This window comes from Lissotriton helveticus, chromosome 1_1 (genome assembly GCF_964261635.1).
Source record: "Lissotriton helveticus chromosome 1_1, aLisHel1.1, whole genome shotgun sequence".
Taxonomy (NCBI): Eukaryota; Metazoa; Chordata; class Amphibia; order Caudata; family Salamandridae; genus Lissotriton; species Lissotriton helveticus.
Window position 1 is genome coordinate 1,138,016,831 of NC_136057.1, and position 18,883 is coordinate 1,138,035,713.

Consider the following 18,883-nt stretch of genomic DNA (forward strand, 5'->3'; position numbering starts at 1 on the left):
CCAAACGAATCATTTTTATTTGTCGTTCACCCAACCCCGCATGCTTCCTGAGGAATAAATTCCCTTGTTTGTCCATCATCACTTCCTCCCTTTTTAATATTTTAATTCCTTCCCAAAGCATCTCAGCTTCCGCCTTTTCCATTGCATCTTTTATTAGAGCTGAGTGAAGTAGGACCTTTGTTATTTCATCCCCTTTACTGTTAACCATAAACCCCACTTCTTTTAGGTCATCGGTACTAACTATCTTAAACTAGGACATTTTGCAAATGAGGAGAGGAGCTAGGAACGTTTAAAAGGGTTTAGTTTCTTAATTCTTTTCCCCCCCTTTCCCTGTCCTATTGGTTCAACAAATATCCAGGTATCTGCAAGCCTTTCTAACTGCGAATCTTGAGAGTGTTCATCTAGCGTTTCTTCCCTTCTTTTCCTATTTGCTTCTTCTCTACCTCTAATCCTGAGACCCTTCCTGGGGATTGAGTTACTAGGCCCTGCACCTAAGGACGTCTCCATCCCCCAATCTGGTGCCACGTTCTCCTTTTCCCCCGGGTAATTCCTCAAGGTATCCTCACTTTTTCCCATGCTTTTCCCTGTTTTCCACCTGGGTTGTCCCTCGGGTCTACTGGTACTTGCTCCTATATCTGCGAAGCTTAACTTTTTAATTTCTTGCCTTACTACCTTATCCACTGGCTTTTGTTCTGGGGTTACCGCCCTCCCGTTCTCCAGTTGCTTCGCAGGTTGGCATTTAGATGGGGCCTTTTTCCCTTTCCTTCACCACATTGTATTTTGCTTTGTGTACCTCTTTTCCCCGTACCTCTTTATAATCATGGGGCAACGGGATATATATTCTGTTGGTACATCCTCTTTAGGACTGCTCGCCCTTACCACTACTCCCCCCCCTATCCACTTTATTTTCCTCCTGGGCTTCTACTGGCCTTACTAGTGAGGGCATCAAGCTTTTAATCTGTGCCACCTCCCCAATTATATCCTTAAACTGGTTGCCTTGTATTTTTAAAATGCCATTATTTAAGACTGAGACCTCTAAAATGCCCTGCAAGGTTTTCTGGAGCATTAGCATAACCTCAAGCATAGATAAGCTGGAGGAACCCGTCACCTCCAGACTATGTAGAGGCAGGTCTGACAAGTCAGTTCGGACAGCATAAGAATTTTACAGTCGTTCTTTTCCATTTGTGCTAGATTCCCTCCCGGCGGGGTCTTCCTCACACAAGGATTTACTTCGGTTTATTCTTTTTTCCTCCACCACCTCTACTCCTATGTCCTGGGTAAATATCGACTGAAACAGCTGTGGCAAGGAGGACAAGCGAGGCTCCATCGGTATTTTAGCAATATTGAAATTAGACTGGTTCAGAAATTCCATGCTTATTGCTGCCGAGTCCTCTATGATTTGCGGGGTCTCTAACACACTTATCTCCTTGTCTGACGTCTCCTTCACTTTAAAATGTTTACCAATAAAGTCCTTAATAGATTTTGATACTGGCGATCCCCATTTTGCGCCTGCTGACTTAGAGGTTATCGGCGCTATCTGTGGGATTGAGCCCGGTAAGGGGGTAGTCCCGTGGCTGCTGCTCAACTACCGGTGGATGTCGCCGTATCCACGTTTGCATCGTTCAGGTCTTTCGGTAGTTCGATCAAATCCTCCGTGCCAGGACTTTTATTTCCTGATTTTTTAAGATTTTTCGGGACTTTACGGGGTTTAGATTTCCCTAGGGCCATTGCTTTTACTTTCCTTAACTCCTTCTTCCCGGCGTACACAATGTTAAAATGGGCTTCTCCTTCACCTTATTTAACTTCCACAGCTCAATGGGTACGCTACTACCCCCACTCCCTATGCACTTCCCCTTATTTTTATTACAAGGGGTAAAATTGTCTCTTCCACTTACCTCCGTTTCTGTCGGCCCGCACTCTTGCCTCCACTACTTCCCCCTTCTTCAATCAAATTCCAGGCTGAATACTCAACCACTTCGGCACCTTTAAACTGCTGCAAGCTCCAAGTGGCTGTGATCACCCCTTTGCAGTTTCTTATACAAGACTTTTGTCCTCCTAGTTGTACTGTGCCTGCCGCTTGTATATATATATTTTCTTTTTGGGCTCTGTCTCCACCCAAGTTAATCTGCTGACCGGCTGCCACTATCTCTACACCACTCGCGCCCCGTGCCTCACGTGCCTCACACTCCTCACACGCCTTCCGTGGTGTCGCTCGTACTTTTCTGGCCTTCTGGCAGCCGCGGAGGATGCAGGCTCCACGCCCTCGCTGGCCCCCCGCGAATTACTCTCGTCGCGGCCCCCGCACACGCCGCTCTCTCTTTGCTCCGTGCGGCGGCGGTCGATACGGCTACCGATGCGGCGCTGAGACCGGAAGTCCGGAGTGAGGGCTAGGAAGTGGGAGGTTCCACGAGTGCACGTCCATAGTCCATAGTCCGTAGTCCGTAGCCAGACACAGAAACAGAAGGTGTCGATTTTAGAGAGAACTAGGGATTGAACTACTTTCTTGAGGTCATCGTGGGGTAGAAAAGGTTTCAATTTCTTGAGGTGTTTTAGAGAGAAAAGAGCACTTTCTGCAGAGTTTTTGATGTTGGCCTCCATTGATAAGTTCTTGTCAAGGGTGATGCCAAGTGCCGAGTCGGATAGGGTAAGGGGCAGTTTAGGGCAACCAGATACTTGAGCCACTCTTGGATTGGATGATGGTTACTTTTTGGAGAGAATAGGATTAGTTCAGTTTTGTCTTGGTTGAGCTTTAAGTGGTTAACATAGAACCAAGATTGGATCTCAGTTAGGGTGGTATTGAGGAGTTGGATGTCGCTGGGGGACTTGATCCTGCAATAGATTTGGGTGTCATCCGCGTAAAGCTTGTAATTCACTCCAGCTTTTTTCAATATGATAGTGAGGGGCTCCATGATGTTTCGACTGGGTCTCCATAAGGGCTGGATGGTTTATTGTGTTGAATGTCGCAGATAGGTCAATAAGGATGAGTAGGCAGGCATCACCTTCGTCTAGGGCCTTGTGTATGTCATCGGAGACGTTGAGCATAGCTGTTTCCGTGCTACAGCCTTTTCTGAAACCAGATTGAAAGGCGTCGAGGAGGTTGAACTCATCAATGTGTTTATTTAGCTGGAGGAGAACACATTTCTCCAATGTTTTTGCGAGGAATGGGAGGTTAGAGATAGGTCTGAGGTTGTTAAGATCATTAGGGTCAGCCCTAGGTTTCTTGAGAATGGGTGTGATTTGTCCTAGTTGAAGGGAGCCTGGGACAAAGCCTGAGGTGAGAGAGGTGTTGATGATTTTTGTCCAAAATGGCGAGATGATGTGGTTGAGATCTTTTATAATTGTGGAAGGGAGGGGGTCCATAGTGTGGGAGGAAGGTTTTAGATTAGAAATTATATTGAAGGCCTCGCTAACCGACATTAGCTCAAAATCGGACCAATGCGCATTGTTTTTTAGCCGGAGGTAGGTTTGATTGTCCTTGTTAAGAGCTCTTTTTGAGTGATCAAGAGAGGTTGAAGGGGGGCTGGTTAAGGGGGAAGGAGGGTTAGCAGTTTGTAAAAAGGATTGATCAATTTTAGAGATTTTATTAGTGAAGAAGGTGGCAATTTTTTCACATCGCTCATTGGTGGCTTTAATTTCTTGAGAGGGAGTGCAGTTAGTTTGGCTTTTAACTATGTTGAAGAGTTCTTTTGATCTGTTTTTCACCAGATCGAGTTGACTGCGGAAAAAAGATGCCTTTTCATTGAAGATGTGTTTTTGTATGACCGTCGAGCAGATCTAAGATGTGTTAGGTGCAAGGACGAGGGGTTTTGTCTCCAAGACCTTTCCGTTTGTCTGAGTTGACACCGTTCATCATTCAGCTCCCTGTTAAACCAGGGTTTCGATTTGGTTCTCCTCAGTTGTTTGAGTTTTGAGAGGAGCTATGTGGTCTAAAACCTCTGTCATTCTTGAGTTAAAGTGTGAAGTGAGGTCATCAGCTGTCAATGATGAGAGATGGAGTTGAAGATGGGGATGAATCTTGGCTTCAAGTTCGGATAAAGGTATTTCTTTCATGTTTCTGGTCAAGAGTTTCAGTTTGACAACACAAATAGGTTGGTGGCTGGCAAGTGTGTCAATCTTGAACAGAATGAGGTGGTGGTCGGACCAGTCAATGGGAGAAATCTCTTTCAGGGAGATCAGATCGTTGTTGGTTATGATCGCCTCTAGTGTAGCACCTTTGATGTGAGTTGGATTATTGCAGAGTTGCTTGAGGTTATATATTTCCTGAAGGTTGGAAAGGTTCAGGACAGTGAAGTCTTCTGGGTCGCTCCAGTGGATATTGAGGTCACCCAAGAACACGTCTTTAGTGTCTGCCAAGGAGAATCGTGTTATTAGGTCTGTTAGTTCTTTGGGGAAAAGGGTACGCTCTCCAGGAGGATGGTTGATGGTGTGGAATTTAATGGGTGGGGTGCCCTTGGTAGTGAGTTGGACGCCTAGGTATTCAAATGATAGGTATTCTGCAGGTTTGAGTTTGGTCATCTGTATTCCATCTCTATGAATGATGGCTAGTTCCCCCTCAGTTTTGAACAGCCTGTCTTGTATGATGATGTTGTACCCTGGAGGGGTGAGAATGTCAAGAATGGGGGTGGAGTGGGCATTGAGCCAGGATTCAGTGAGGAAGGCGATGTCAATTTCTTCAGCGAGAATAGCTTCAGCAATGTCAATAGTGTGTTGTACTGCTGATCTGCAGTTTAGGAGCATGCAAGAGAGAGGACGGGGAGCCTCGATGATGGGGGGAGTTAGATGGGTAGAGGTGTATTGAGCAGGGTGTCTAGGCAAGTGGACAGTATTCGCGATTCTGTTAGTGCCGATAGTGACAGGGATGTGGAAGGGGGCTGACTTCTGGTACAAATCGAGGTGAGAGTTGTAGAGCTCATCCGGTTTTGGTACCGAAACGGGTTGGCTAAACAGTGGGGAGCTCAGACTACACCAACATATGCCGAATGGTGCAAATATATGGATTTGGCCATGGTAGCTAAATTTATTACACATAATTTGTTGTAACATTGCTAAGATTGTCTGAACTGTATTAATAACTTGTGCTGCTATTAATAAAAAGAGTTTAAAAAAAACAATGTACTAGGTGAACAAGCAAGGAGGGATACATTCAAGACCACTGTCCCTCATATGGAAATGGCTCATGGCAAGGAATTTAACAATCACTGCTCTCCAGTAGAAGCAGGCTGTCAGTCAAAAACTTCAAGAAAACCTCGGCTGTGTTCCAAACAACAAAGTAATGGATGCTATCTCCTAAGACGTGGTCAATCAGTTAGTCAATCAATCAATCAAGTAAGTCTAGTAGAGCTCGACTTGTCACCCCCGAAGGTACAAGGCTTTTGGTTCTGGAGCCTCTGACAAAGATCCATGTCTGGAGCATCGTCCTGAAACCCTCAAGTGATGGGGAGGTGTTTAGGTGGAGGGGAGGCCGTTTCAAGACTTGGTGGCGCGGTAGGGAAGGAACAACCCAAACAGAGTTATTGAAAATTTGTGGAATTAAGGGGAAATTTCATATTCAGATTGGGAATATCATGAGATTATTACACATAGCCAGAGAAGGATCCAGCTTAAGAAAATACATACATCAATGATGGCATTTGGCCAAATTGGGAATAAAGATATCATATATAGGTACATGGCTATTATGAACTCCAGAGCAGTTGATATTTCAAGATTAAGAGGTGAATGAGAATCAGTTACCAAGAAAACTTCCAGATGTAGACTGGGTAAGATGTGTGTTTACACCAAATTATGGCCTAGGAATAAGATATTTACATCCATACAATTTAAATTCTCCATAATACACAAATTATTTTATAGATTCATGTGCCTGAATAATTTCCTAAAGTCTATGTGAGAATAATTTAAGCATCCAAGTCTGTGAAGCATACAAAATTAAAGTTCACAGAGTTCACTTTTTTCTTCTGTCAGTCAGATTACCTCACCTGCTTGATCTTTCATAGAACACACTTGTGATACCAGATCAATGCCACAGATGTTGATCATCAGATACTGATTTTCATCAAATATAAGAGTGTAAGATTATGAGAGAATACTAGTGTTGAGTGATACGAGTAAAAAGATTGGCTAGATTAACAACAGTCCGGCGCACTCATATCAGGATAACACATAATGTAGATGAATGTTCTGAAGTTAAGGAACCAATCACACGTCGGAGTCTATTCTTGAATCTTTTTCTTTTTTATTTGATCATCAGGCATAGATTACACACAGCCAGCCGACACGTGTTTCATTGTAGAAAAACAGTGTTCTACAACTCTTCAGGGCTCAGTGGCTGAATCCAAAGATAGACAGGCCCAATTCCGGTGATAATTCCAACCCGGAAGGGTAACTGAACTCTTGGTAATCAAAGAATAATATATAGAGATGCCAGTTCCAAATGAGTCCTGTGTAGTTGTAAAGTGTAACTGGTTCTGCGCATGAAGTATTGCAAGGCGTATGGAGGAGAAAACCGTCTCAATGCCTGTTAAGCACGGGTGCGTGCTTGTTATGGCTATATTCGCAGCCTGGCTCTCACTGTCTGGCGTCTTGTTTCAAACCCGGGGCCCCGGCGCCAGTTACACTTTACAACTACACTGTACTCGTTTGGAACTGGCGTCTCTATATATTTTTTATTGACCTGCCAACAGGCTTGTACTCGGCCATTTCTTACTTTGATTACCAAGAGTTCAGTTACCGTTCCGGGTTGGAATTATCACCGGAATTGGGCCTGTCTATCTTTGTATTCAGAAAAAGAAAAAGATTCAAGAATAGACTCCAAAGTTGGATTGGTTCCTTAACTTCAGAACATTCATCTACATTATGTGTTATTCTGATATGAGTGCGCTGGACCGTTGTTAATTTGTGTTTGTGTGGCTCCTTCTACACGGATTGAGGGGTTTTAAGGGTCTCCCCTCCCTGACAGCACCATTCCTAATTTTTGTACTTAATACTGATTGAACGTTAATATTGCTAGAGCGCCATTACTTCCTGTTCATTAAAACCTGTTTCTTTCCATAACAAGGTAGGCTAGATGCCAAAAGTAGCTCATAGAATTAAAGAAAAAATTATGCGGATTTGTAAACCTAACCTCATTGTAAATTTTGTGCTAAATAATATTGGCCAGCAAGGCAACGGAAAGCCCATCATATGAGGGATCATTGCAAGATGGCAAAATTGGTGAAGACTGAATTAGCTGTAGTTGTAAAGCTGATTTATCAGGCAATGGTCAGCAGTTGCTATGCAAGAATATGAGTTAATACTGGTTGCTTTAATGTGCTCCCTCCCATTTGAAAAACCACTTTTAAAGAAAAAAGATTCAGACAAACTCTAGTGAGGAAATTATTGGAATTAGCACTAAGAGTGAAAAATAAAGCATTAATGAAGGGGTTTCTAGAGTGATTCATTAAGCACAACAGTAGATTACAAATAGTTATTAACTAAGGCATACCAAACACACCTTGGAAAATAGAATGGTTCTTCCTAATGAATGTAAACAACATATATATATATATATATATATATATATATATATATATATATATATATATATATATATATATATATATAATTTCCCAAGTTGCTAAGTCCAGCAAATACGCACTCAGAGGCAGAAGTCTGAAGAAAAAAGGGTGTTTATTCCCAAATTACGCTGCGCGTTTCAACACAATGCTGTGTCTTGCTCACACGAATTGCTTAGATGTTTACAGCATATTTAAAAGACACCAACAACATAGACAAGGGCATGTTTGTATGTGAAAGTCACGTGATCATTCATGTGAATGGGTCCGCATATTTGAGTGGTATAAACTTAGTTGGACTACCTATCTAATTACATCAACTCATGCATTATTTAGAAGACGTAAGTCTTTCAATGTAGCATATATATTGAAACAATAATCCAGTTTATATCAAAACATGTTGCGACTCTCATAATTAAATATTTTCTTAATTATTTTCAGCAACCTGGAGTATAGACCTCATATCCTATAATTTCTGATTTTATGATCTTACATATATAGTAAACACATTTCATTAGGTATAGTACCTGTAAATACATTAGGATCTTCCCAGGAGTTTACAAAGGTAACAAAAACATGTATAGGCATATATGGAATACTTCAAATGTAATTAAACGAACTTTGTCTAAGGCAACCCTCATGTTATTTCTATGTCGTGCCTCATATGCCGCATTCCTTCCGAAGACTAGTGCTTTGAAAAGTGCAGAATTTAAACTTACAAGAGTGTCTTCAATCCCCCACAGATTAAAAGAAGAAGAGAGAGTTAAAAAAAATAGGAAACCAGTGTTGTGCCCAGGGTAGTGATTAGGAAGTCCCTCTCGTGTCCTAAAAAAAAATACAATATAATATTAATATCTTATTGCACTAAAAATATACAATGATCACATTTGGAACAATGAAATTGCAGGATACTTCAACATATCAATCACATAATACCTTTTTTTATCATGTTTTTGCATGTACACATACACCTTTATATGTACACATTTGTATTTCATTTTATTTTCTTATTTATTATGTTACCATGTACTTCCTGATTTACTCATGTAAGTGGGTTGCCAGTTCCTCATCGAGGTTGTGGCCTCCTGGAAATCTAGTCTCGAGATCTAGGATCCACCTAGATTCCCGTTTCCTGAGTGCCAGTAATCGATTCCCCCCTCTTTTCCCGATATTAACTTGTTCTACTACAAAATATCTCAACAGAGAGTTATTCGATTGATGGCATTCAGAAAAGTGTCTTGCAATGGGATATCGAACATCTGTAGGGTAATAGCTCTAAGGTGTTCTTGTACCCTTTTCTTTGCCATACAGATTGTGCTTTCCACATATTTCTTGTGGCAAGGACATTCCAAGACATATACAACGTATGTTGAGTTGCAGGTCAGAAACTGTTTAATCTCCCTAGGTTTTGGATTTCCTGGTATTTCCACTTGTTTGACCATAACACTAGCTTTACAGGCTCGACAATGTCCGCATGGATAAAATCCTTTCAGACCTTGTATGTGTTGTTTTTTATTTTCCGTGATATCTCCTTTAACCAGGATATCACGTAGGTTCCGCCCTCTCCTATATGTAATGCGTGGTCTTTCTCCAATTAGTGGGCCTATGATGTTGTCTGACTTAAGGATGGGCCAACTGTCTGTTAGTATTTTGCGAATTTTATCAGATCCCTGATTGAATGTAGTTATTATCCTGGTACTTCCTTCCTCCTCCCCTTCATTGTTTTTCACTTTGGGTTTCAGGGTATCTGCTCTTTCTATTTCAGAAACTTTGGAGACTGCTTTTTTCAGAACCCATTCCGGATATCCTCTCTCACGGTATCTCGATAGCATGGTAGTTTGCTCTGAAATAAAGCCTTCTGGATTACTACAATTTCTTCTTGCCCTGAGAAGTTCACCAAATGGAATGCTCCATTTGAGCGGTTCAGGGTGAGCACTGAGGGCATGCAATAGGCTATTGCCGGCCGTCTCTTTTCTATGAAGCCTAGAGACCAGGGTCCCCTGAACAATATATATTTCAGTGTCAAGGAATTCCACATTTTCACTACTGATTTTGTGAGTGAGATGTATATTGTATCCATTGAAGTTGAGTTTTTGGATAAAATTCTCAGCTTCAATGTGGGTACCATGCCAGACAATAAACAGATCGTCTACATACCTGATCCAGGTGCCTACCTTTGCAAAATACTCCCTCAGATTGTCGTCACTCCTTATTTCTTCCTCCCACTTCCCTAAGAAGAGGTTAGCAAAGCTAGGAGCAAAGGCAGAACCCATAGCCACGCCCTGGGTTTCTTTGAAAATGTCCTCATCAAACATAAAATAATTGTTCCTGAGGCATATTTTCATAATTTCCATGAGCATGCTAGTGTGGTCAAGGTAACATATATTTCTGTTCTTTAAGTAGTGATAACTGGCTTCCATTCCTTGGACGTGGTCAATGATAGTATAAAGAGCACTTACGTCAAAGGTGATGAGCAGAGAGCCCTCTGTCCATTGTAAGGTGTTAATTTTATAAGGAAGTCTGTGGTATCTTTAGTATAGGAGGGTAACATACATACGTATTCTCTAAGGAAGTGATCGATATATTTCGATAGATTTTCATTGATACTTCCTATAGAGGATACTATGGGTCTACCTGGGGGTTCAAGAGAGTCCTTGTGGACCTTTGGCAAAAGGTAGAAGATAGGTAATTTGGGGTAATCATTTTTTAGAAATCTGAATTCATGCCATGTTATTAGACCTTCACTCTGCCATTCAGTAAGTTTTCCCCAAGTTTCCATGATACTTTCATTGTAGGTATTGATGTTACTTCTACAGTAGAAAGCATTTTCGTCCAGTTGTCTTAGCGCTTCTTTAACATACATATCCCTTTCCCATAAAACAATGTTACCCCCCTTGTCTGAGGGTCTCAGAATAACATTGCTATCCTCTGCTAATGAAAGAATGAACTCTCTTTGTTCCTGAGACAGGTTCAATTTCTTTTGTGGGTGTTTATGATATGTGTGTTTAAATTTAATCAAATCTTTGGTTACCATCTCTTGAAAAGTATCAATGGAAACATGTGGCATAATAGGACAAAAGACAGATTTAGGTCTAAATGGCGTATTGGCAGCTTTATCGGTTCTAGTCTCATTTATCTCAAAGCCTTGGTTATCGTCTTCCCCCATAGATGCAATACCACCCAGAGAGTACATCGTTTGTAGCATACTAACATCTTCTATTCTTAATTCAGGTGGTTCACTTGTCACATTATTTACACTCCATTGATTATTTGTTTTACTGTTACCAAGGGTGTGCCATTTCGAAAGTTTCAGCTTACGAATAAATTTAAAAATGTCTACCCTTGTATCGGCATAATCAAATAGTTCCGTGGGGCAGAAAGTCAAGCCTAGACATAGAGTTTGTTTTGTTTTTCTCTAAGTAATAATAAATAAGAAAATAAAATGAAATACAAATGTGTACATATAAAGGTGTATGTGTACATGCAAAAACATGATAAAAAAAGGTATTATGTGATTGATATGTTGAAGTATCCTGCAATTTCATTGTTTCAAATGTGATCATTGTATATTTTTAGTGCAATAAGATTTTACTATTATATTGTATTATTTTTTTAGGACACGAGAGGGACTTCCTAATCACTACCCTGGGCACAACACTGGTTTTCCTATTTTTTGAACTCTCTCTTCTTCTTTTAATCTGTGGGGGATTGAAGACACTCTTGTAAGTTTAAATTCTGCACTTTTCAAAGCACTAGTCTTCGGAAGGAATTCGGCATATGAGGCACGACATAGAAATAACATGTGGGTTGCCTTAGACAAAGTTGGTTTAATTACATTTGAAGTATTCCATATATGCCTATACATGTTTTTGTTACCTCTGTAAACTCCTGGGAAGATCCTAATGTATTTACAGGTACTATACCGAATGAAATGTGTTTACTATAAATGTAAGATCATAAAATCAGAAATTATAGGATATGAGGTCTATACTCAAGGTTGCTGAAAATAATTAAGAAAATAATTAATTATGAGAGTCGCAACATGTTTTGATATAAACTGGATTATTGTTTCAATATATATGCTACATTGAAGGACTTTACGTCTTCTAAATAATGCATGAGCTGATGTAATTAGATAGGTAGTCCACCTATGTTTATACCACTCAAATATGGCGGACCCATTCACATGAATGATCACGTGACTTTCACATACAAACATGCCCTTGTCTATGTTGTTGGTGTCTTTTAAATATGCTGTAAACATCGAAGCAATTCGTGTGAGCAAGACACAGCATTGTGTTGAAACGCGTTGCGTAATTTGGGAATAAACACCCTTTTTTCTTCAGACTTCTGTCTCTGAGTGCGTATTTGCTGGACTTAGCAACTTGGGAAATTCTAAATACTAACGGCTTTGGGTTCGCCAGAGTAATACGCCACCTGACTATGGGAGGAATGGTCTCGGAAGGACCCTAACTACACAAAATATTCTGATCAGTCATCCAGGTTTGATACTATATATATATATATATATATATATATATATATATGTATATATATATATATATATATATATATATATACATATATATATATATATATATGCACTATCTCATTCTCCTTCTAGTTTGTTACTCATTTCTAGTATTGCTGTTATGTACTTGAAAGCAGCAGTCTTTTTGTTGATTTGATCTAGAGAGTGTTTTTGGCATGTTGAATTTGAATAATTAAAAACTTAAATATCACTGATATTAAAATGATGTATATAATAATGGGGTACATTTTTAAGTTGCTATAATTGCACCTCATGAAATATGTTTTACATTCACTATATTACAATATCTCTGTTTATGCTGCCTAGGATCTAATAAATCGATTGCAAGAGATACTGGAGGCGGAAAAAAAGTCTTTCGAAGAACAGAAAGAAAAAGAAAGACAAATTCTAGAAAAAATCCAGTGTAAAGCTGCAACTATAATCCAAGCAAGATTTAGAGCATTTGTGTCCTATAGAAAATATGCTCCCAAATTAAAAAAATTAAAAGCAGAAAATAAGAGGAGAAAGGAATTCCAATTGAAAATGGATCAGGAAAAAATGGCAGCCGAAGCAAAAATTAAACAAAGGCTTGAGGAGAAGAAGCGAAAGGAAGAAGAAAAGAAACGGAAAGAGGAAGAGGAAAAGAAACACCTTGAAGAAATTAAACAGCAAGAAAGTCTGAAGATCGAATTGCGGCGCCTGGAATATGAAAGGAAGAAAGAAGCAGAGAGGCTGAGACTTGAAAAAGAAAAACAACTAAAGCTGGATGAATTGAAGCAAAGTGAAGAAAGGAAGCAAAAAGACAACAAAGTTGCTAGGAAACATTTGGAAGAAAATGAAAGGCACATCAAAGTAAATAAATCAAACTTGGAAACTGCCAAAGAACTGGAAAGTGGCAAATATCATAATGTTTGCAAAAGAGATCAAGTGCTTGAAAAGAAAGTTGTAAAGAACATTTGTGATGGAAATATTAATAAAAGGAAACAAATAGGAAATGAATGTTTTGAGAGCCAAGAAAAGGAAGTTATGAATTTAGGGATTGAAAAGCAACTCATACTGACAGAACAAATCAATGAGCAGCAAAATAAAACTTCGCCAATGGAAGGGAGCTCGGTAAAGGAGTCTGTTTTAGAAGGGAAAATACAAGACCATAACATGCAAATTGATACCAAAACTAAAGAACCTGTTGCACGAGACAGCAAGCTCAATATTTCCTCTCATGTAGCAATAACTCAAGCCAAAGAAATTAAGCACAGCCGACAGTTTGAGAATATTAATCCCAGCGATGAAGTTGCTAACATGTGGCAATCATTCAGGTCAGAAATCAAAAGTGATGATGCTCTTCCCCCTTCTCTTTTAAATCCAGAAATTCAAGAAATTAAATATAAGGAGACATGTACTCCCCATTCTGAAGAAAACGATCAAGTACTCCTGCGAGCTTATCATAAACTAGTGCTTCCAGATCACATTGAAGAAAAGCGACTAGCATGGATGAAAAACTGTATCCCATGGTCTAAGGTGTTGAGTGAAAATCAAAGGAAAAAAGTGCTGAAGAAAAGCAAGCCAAGAAAAAGCTCTGCTGCTAACAAACTGCCTCCTTTAAATGCAGAGGTCATCCTTAAGACAGGTCCTTGGCATGTCTTAAAGCAGGTATGTCTCTTTAGAATTGGTTATTATTTTCTGCATGGTTGGTGAAGTATTTATCATGCCAGTAGTATGGAACTCGGTCAATTGTATTATGCCGACCCAAACATATGTATTGTTTGATGCAGCACACAAAAACAAGTGTGGTTGAGTCCCTCCGTACAGTCTCACTCACGCTTGCATTCATACGCCTCATTCTCCACTGCTGTAGTTTTCTCTGATTCATATACTTCAATCATTGTTCATTATCACGCTTTAAGTCCCATTATAACCTTCAAATAGTAATATCCTTTAATAAAGACCTCAATGTCACTTCAGTAACCAAATAATCACAGAGAAAACATCCCAAACTTCTACCAGTCAGCTTCCAGCACCTGAACGCTATTCCCTGTCAGAGGCCACCCTATCTCAGATTTTTAGGGCTTGCCTGGCGTTGGAGCGCGAAGCGCTCCCGCCAGCGAGTTCTATAGCCGCCTTGATCCCTGTCAAGGGAGTAGCAGCTGTGAACGAGCCCGACACAGAGCTGGGCACGAGCAGACTCAGATCCGTGAACGCGCGGGAACGTCAACGTGCACGTTCACGCGCGTCACGCTCCTGTCCTCCCGCGTCTCTGCCGAGGCGCGCTCCAGGCCGACTTGCGGTGTGCGTCACAGCGTGTTCCAGCGGCCGGAGGTAGGTAAGTGAGGGCGGGGGGGGGCGGCGGGATTTGTTTGCTTTGTTGCTAGCTTGTTTTTTAAATGCTCAGTTAATTTTCTGTGTTTTATGATAGTTTGCAATCCTTTTACGATTTTTAAAGAATCAAAAAAAGTATTTTTGACTTGGAAAAAAAAATAGACTTTTAGGACAGACATTTGGCAGCTCGACGTGCTGCTCACAATTACAAATGACACGTTTTACTTTAGCTTAAAGTGGCAAAACTGCTCCCACACACACACTTTATTAGCAAACAGAGGCTGCGTTCTAAGATAGCTCAGGGGATTAAAGCATTTGCTACAGAGATCCTTATCTAGACAACAAGTGTCAGGTTATAATATCGGCGAAATACTGAAAAATGCACCCACATAAGTGGTTTGTGTTTGCAATCTGCTGGAAGCTAGATACAAGTTTGAACCACCCTATAATTTAGAGGGTTAATGTGCCACGGCCACTGGAATTATGCGGCATAATGTGGCATATTCGGCAACTGTATTTCGCTATTTTTTCATTCAAACACATAATACTGTTTGAGAAAAGGTTTCACATCAATAGTAGCAGTTTAGCACAGAACACAGCTATTGGCAACCGAGAGGTGGCAGTTAACCTTTTCAGGAAGGCCAGTCACTGCCTCACACTGGTGAGGCTGTTTTAATAACTTTTGATCCGTCTGACCTAGAAACAATTTTTTCCTTGATGATATTTGCAAATTCTGAAGCCGATGTTGGATTGAGTGGCACGTGCAATAAATCCATAATTATCTGGAAAAAAGCTGCAGCCGTAGAATGACATAGGACCAGTTTATTATAATCTAAATTGTGATCTTTTAGTGGCTGGGTGACTGTACTAGGATTGAACTGCTTGGATTGCCCGAGCCTGACTTCCTATAGGCAGGATCGAGGTAGAACACCCATCTTGGAAATGTTTTGAAAAAATATAGGGCAAAATAGTGCATTTTACCGCTTGTTTATTACTTGAACGTGCTAAATATCTCTAGTTTCTGAAGGGTTATAATGGAATATTCAAATATTTTTATGGTGTGCGAAGCAAGTTTGATTCTTCCCAGAAATGTTGTGGGTAACCATTACCTGTACCAAGAGCAAATTGCTAATTTTTCCTAAAAAAAATAAAAAGAAATTCTCAGTTTATCTCTCGGCAAACTTGAAAAGGGATGTAACAGATTAAATCCTTGTTTTAACATGTCTTAGTAGAGGGCACTTTCAGATTCAAGAAAAAGAGATACTACATTCTCGACATTCCTGTCAAGTCTGAGTGCCCTCCTGTAATAACTGCTACTTTGAAAACATTGCTTTGGTTCACTTTTCACACAAAATTCCTGTTTACCTAACTGACAGTTTCATGCCAAGGAAAAAATCTGTGTTTTCGCCCTGTTTGAGTTACAGTAGAGCTCTCGATTTTATTTTGGGCTGGAGATAAAATTTCTTGCTCTTGCCCATTAACCGGTATAGTAACACCATCTTGGCAAATTGTCACTACTTTGACCGTGTGATACATCAGTCAGTATTTGAATGGTGAACAATTCACTTTGGTAAGCGTTGGACATGGACTAGGCAGCGCTGAGTTAGAATTTTTTTTTTAGTTCCAGTCTGCTGAAGATGGATTTTATGGTAAGTGTGGCAAATCTATATGTATGCGGAAAAGATGCTGCTGTGGCTGCCATAATTCCTGTTTGCTGTGCCTCGGGCACAAATTCTCATTTCGCTGCACCTGCTGGGATTTCCCTGTATGTTTCATCCACGCCTCTTGGAAATTCCATGTTTAAATCACGCACCTTTATAGGAAATGATCATCTGTTTTATGTCAATTGAATTATTCCCGAGTTGGGTGCCCTTGTCCCGGGATAGGTACTCGCATAGCCCCCACAATCTTTTATTGGGTGAACACTGCGCTTTATAAATGCCACCATCTCTGTGCAAAAACCTCCGACGGGCATTATGGGTACACTGTATACTTCTGATTTGGGCTGTACGGTTATTTTTCCACCCTTGAAGACACATCACCTCCACTTCGAGGGCAAGTTCTGTTTTGTTTTAAGGCGGTGCCACGCACTTCAACTGCCCATTCAGTGTGTAAATAAATCTCAGCGCCGAGTACCACGTTTTCATTTTGGGGAATTCCAATTTAAATGTTCGAATTCCTCGAATGACTTGTATATCCAGTTTGGCACACTGGGGAATAGCAATAGCTAAAGTTATGTGCGTGTGGGATATTCATTGTTCTGTACAAGGATGTTGGAGACTTTATAAACACACTGCGTACTTGTCATATAATAACTTATTTAGCACTTCCTTCTACACTCCAGCCCTTTCTAAGCGCTGCAAGTAACAGATGCTGCTATTACTTAATCCAAGTGCAATGGGACACAGTTTTCCTACCTCGGAAGGATAAAAGGCCAGATCTAGTGCTTGACGTAACCAGCTGAAGTCACCTGCTCAACGCAGGTATACAAGCCCTGAAGTCTGGTCAATCGATATTACAACGAATGGAGTGTGCCAGCGACATTTTAACATTTGAAAAAGGGCACTTTATGGGCACTACACCGTACCCTATTTACTAGAGATGTAGATGTCGTGAGCTGCAATATATTCATCTCTGTGGTCTACTCACTCTGGCGGCCCTGGGCACACGTCATGCCATGCTGCATATTAGATAAGATAACCTTTGATGCGTGATTACTAAAAACCATTGCAAATGTAAAGCAATATGTCAAAAAAGTACAATATGATAAGACCCTATTTTAAAATACACTTTGATAAAACAATAACCTCTGAGTTGTTTAAAGTTCGACCCCTTGTATGCGTGGTAACTGGATGGTGTGCGTTTGAATCACCTTTAACATCCGCTGTTGGCATCCCTACATTTCTACCAAAGGAAGCCCATCGATGCAGGTGCACCTTTGCTGTATGCCTTCTAAAGTAAAGTCACTCATGCTGGATTCTCATCTTCTGCGAAGCTTATCTCGCAGCGCGCTGTCCTATTCTGCATGCTGCGGGATAAGCATGCACTCATCCATTGTCCTTCCCACTTCCTGCCCATCGTTTAGGGCGGGAAGTGGTGTCCAGTGTGAAAACTACAAGGCAGCAGGATTCTATGCTTAGGGTGAGCATGCCCCTCTCATGTAATGAATCACTTGACAATATGGACACTAAATTAGAGTTATGTCTTCTGAGCAATAATCAGTGTTGTATCTCAAACGCAGCTCCTAAACTGCCGGAGTTCACAATGAATCAATAGCTGAATCAAATTTCAAATAGACCCTTTTAGGAAGAGCATAGGAACTTCACAACAGACCATCAACATAGGTATCTGGACAAGTCAAGTCAAGTCAAAACAAGCTTTATTCGATTACATTTAAAATCATAAAAGCAACAGACAACATGTATTTAAAAATTGATTTACAATTTGATAAAATTCATTACAATTTGATAAATTCATGTGGGTTACAAAAACAGAACAGTTCAGTAAAATTCATAAAGGTTAAAAAGCAAGCCGGGAATCATAATAATAAAAAAAAAAAAATCACCCTTCCAGTTGTCTCGGGGATAGCATCCTGGACCTAGTGCGCATAGCGGCGACCAGGAAGCTAGCAACCCCGAGAATTGTCCTGATGCTGCCTAATAACTGAAGGTAAAGTAGAGCAGGCCGTACCTGAACAAAACCTGCATCTCTTAAAATGGGTGCCAAAAACCTCAACCTACTCGCTTTGTAGTGGCTACAAAACATGATGAAATGCATGAGGGTTTGGTCAGAAAAATTGTCACAGCTACACGGGGTAGATTCATCAGGAACACCCCACACGGGAAGATCGCCCAAGGAGTATTGGATTAAATTGAACCTAAATCTAATAAGCAGGTGACGATGGTAAGGTCTGCTCACGATTTTTAAATAAGGTTCAATTTGGGGCGAGGTCAGGAGTAAGAAGTTGGCTCTGACTCTTGGTTTAGTTAGTTCTTTCTCCTCCCGTGTTTGAACTGCCCTCCTCATGAAGTTTTCTTTGATCCATTTCAAATCTCCCTTGAGTATAGTGTTTGGGTGGCTGTATAGATTTGGTCTGCCGAGTCTGCCCATCTCCCCCTTTATGTATTCTAGCCATGGAATTTTTGAGGCATTGGCCAAGGTCATGCAATCCCTGAGGATTTTGTGGTTCAGAGCAATGTCCTTGTTCAGCCAAGTTTTAGTCCAACACATAAGGGGCGCTAGTTGGAGTGAGTCAGTAAGATAACCCAGCCCTAGTTCGGTATGTATTGAAAGGACAGGTGTGGATTGTGGGACACCCAACAAGGACCTGAGGAAATGATTTTCTGCTATTTGTAGTTTGCCACAGTTTGCGTGGCCCCACAATGGGGCTCCGTAGGAGGCTATAGATAGGCATTTGGTTTTGTAAACCTTCAATAATGCCTCCATCGGTCGAGACCCAAGACGCTTGGCGAAACTCAAAAGT

General features: G+C 40.6%; 1 protein-coding gene across 1 annotated transcript in view; it reads left to right on the plus strand.

The window, feature by feature from the left end:
* Positions 1-18,883, plus strand: part of LRRIQ1 (leucine rich repeats and IQ motif containing 1) — a 1,358,071-nt gene that overhangs the window by 256,591 nt on the left and 1,082,597 nt on the right. The window contains exon 7 of the mRNA XM_078678880.1: positions 12,412-13,734. Within this exon, the coding sequence (XP_078535006.1) occupies positions 12,412-13,734 (1,323 nt within the window). The remainder of the gene's footprint in view (positions 1-12,411; positions 13,735-18,883) is intronic.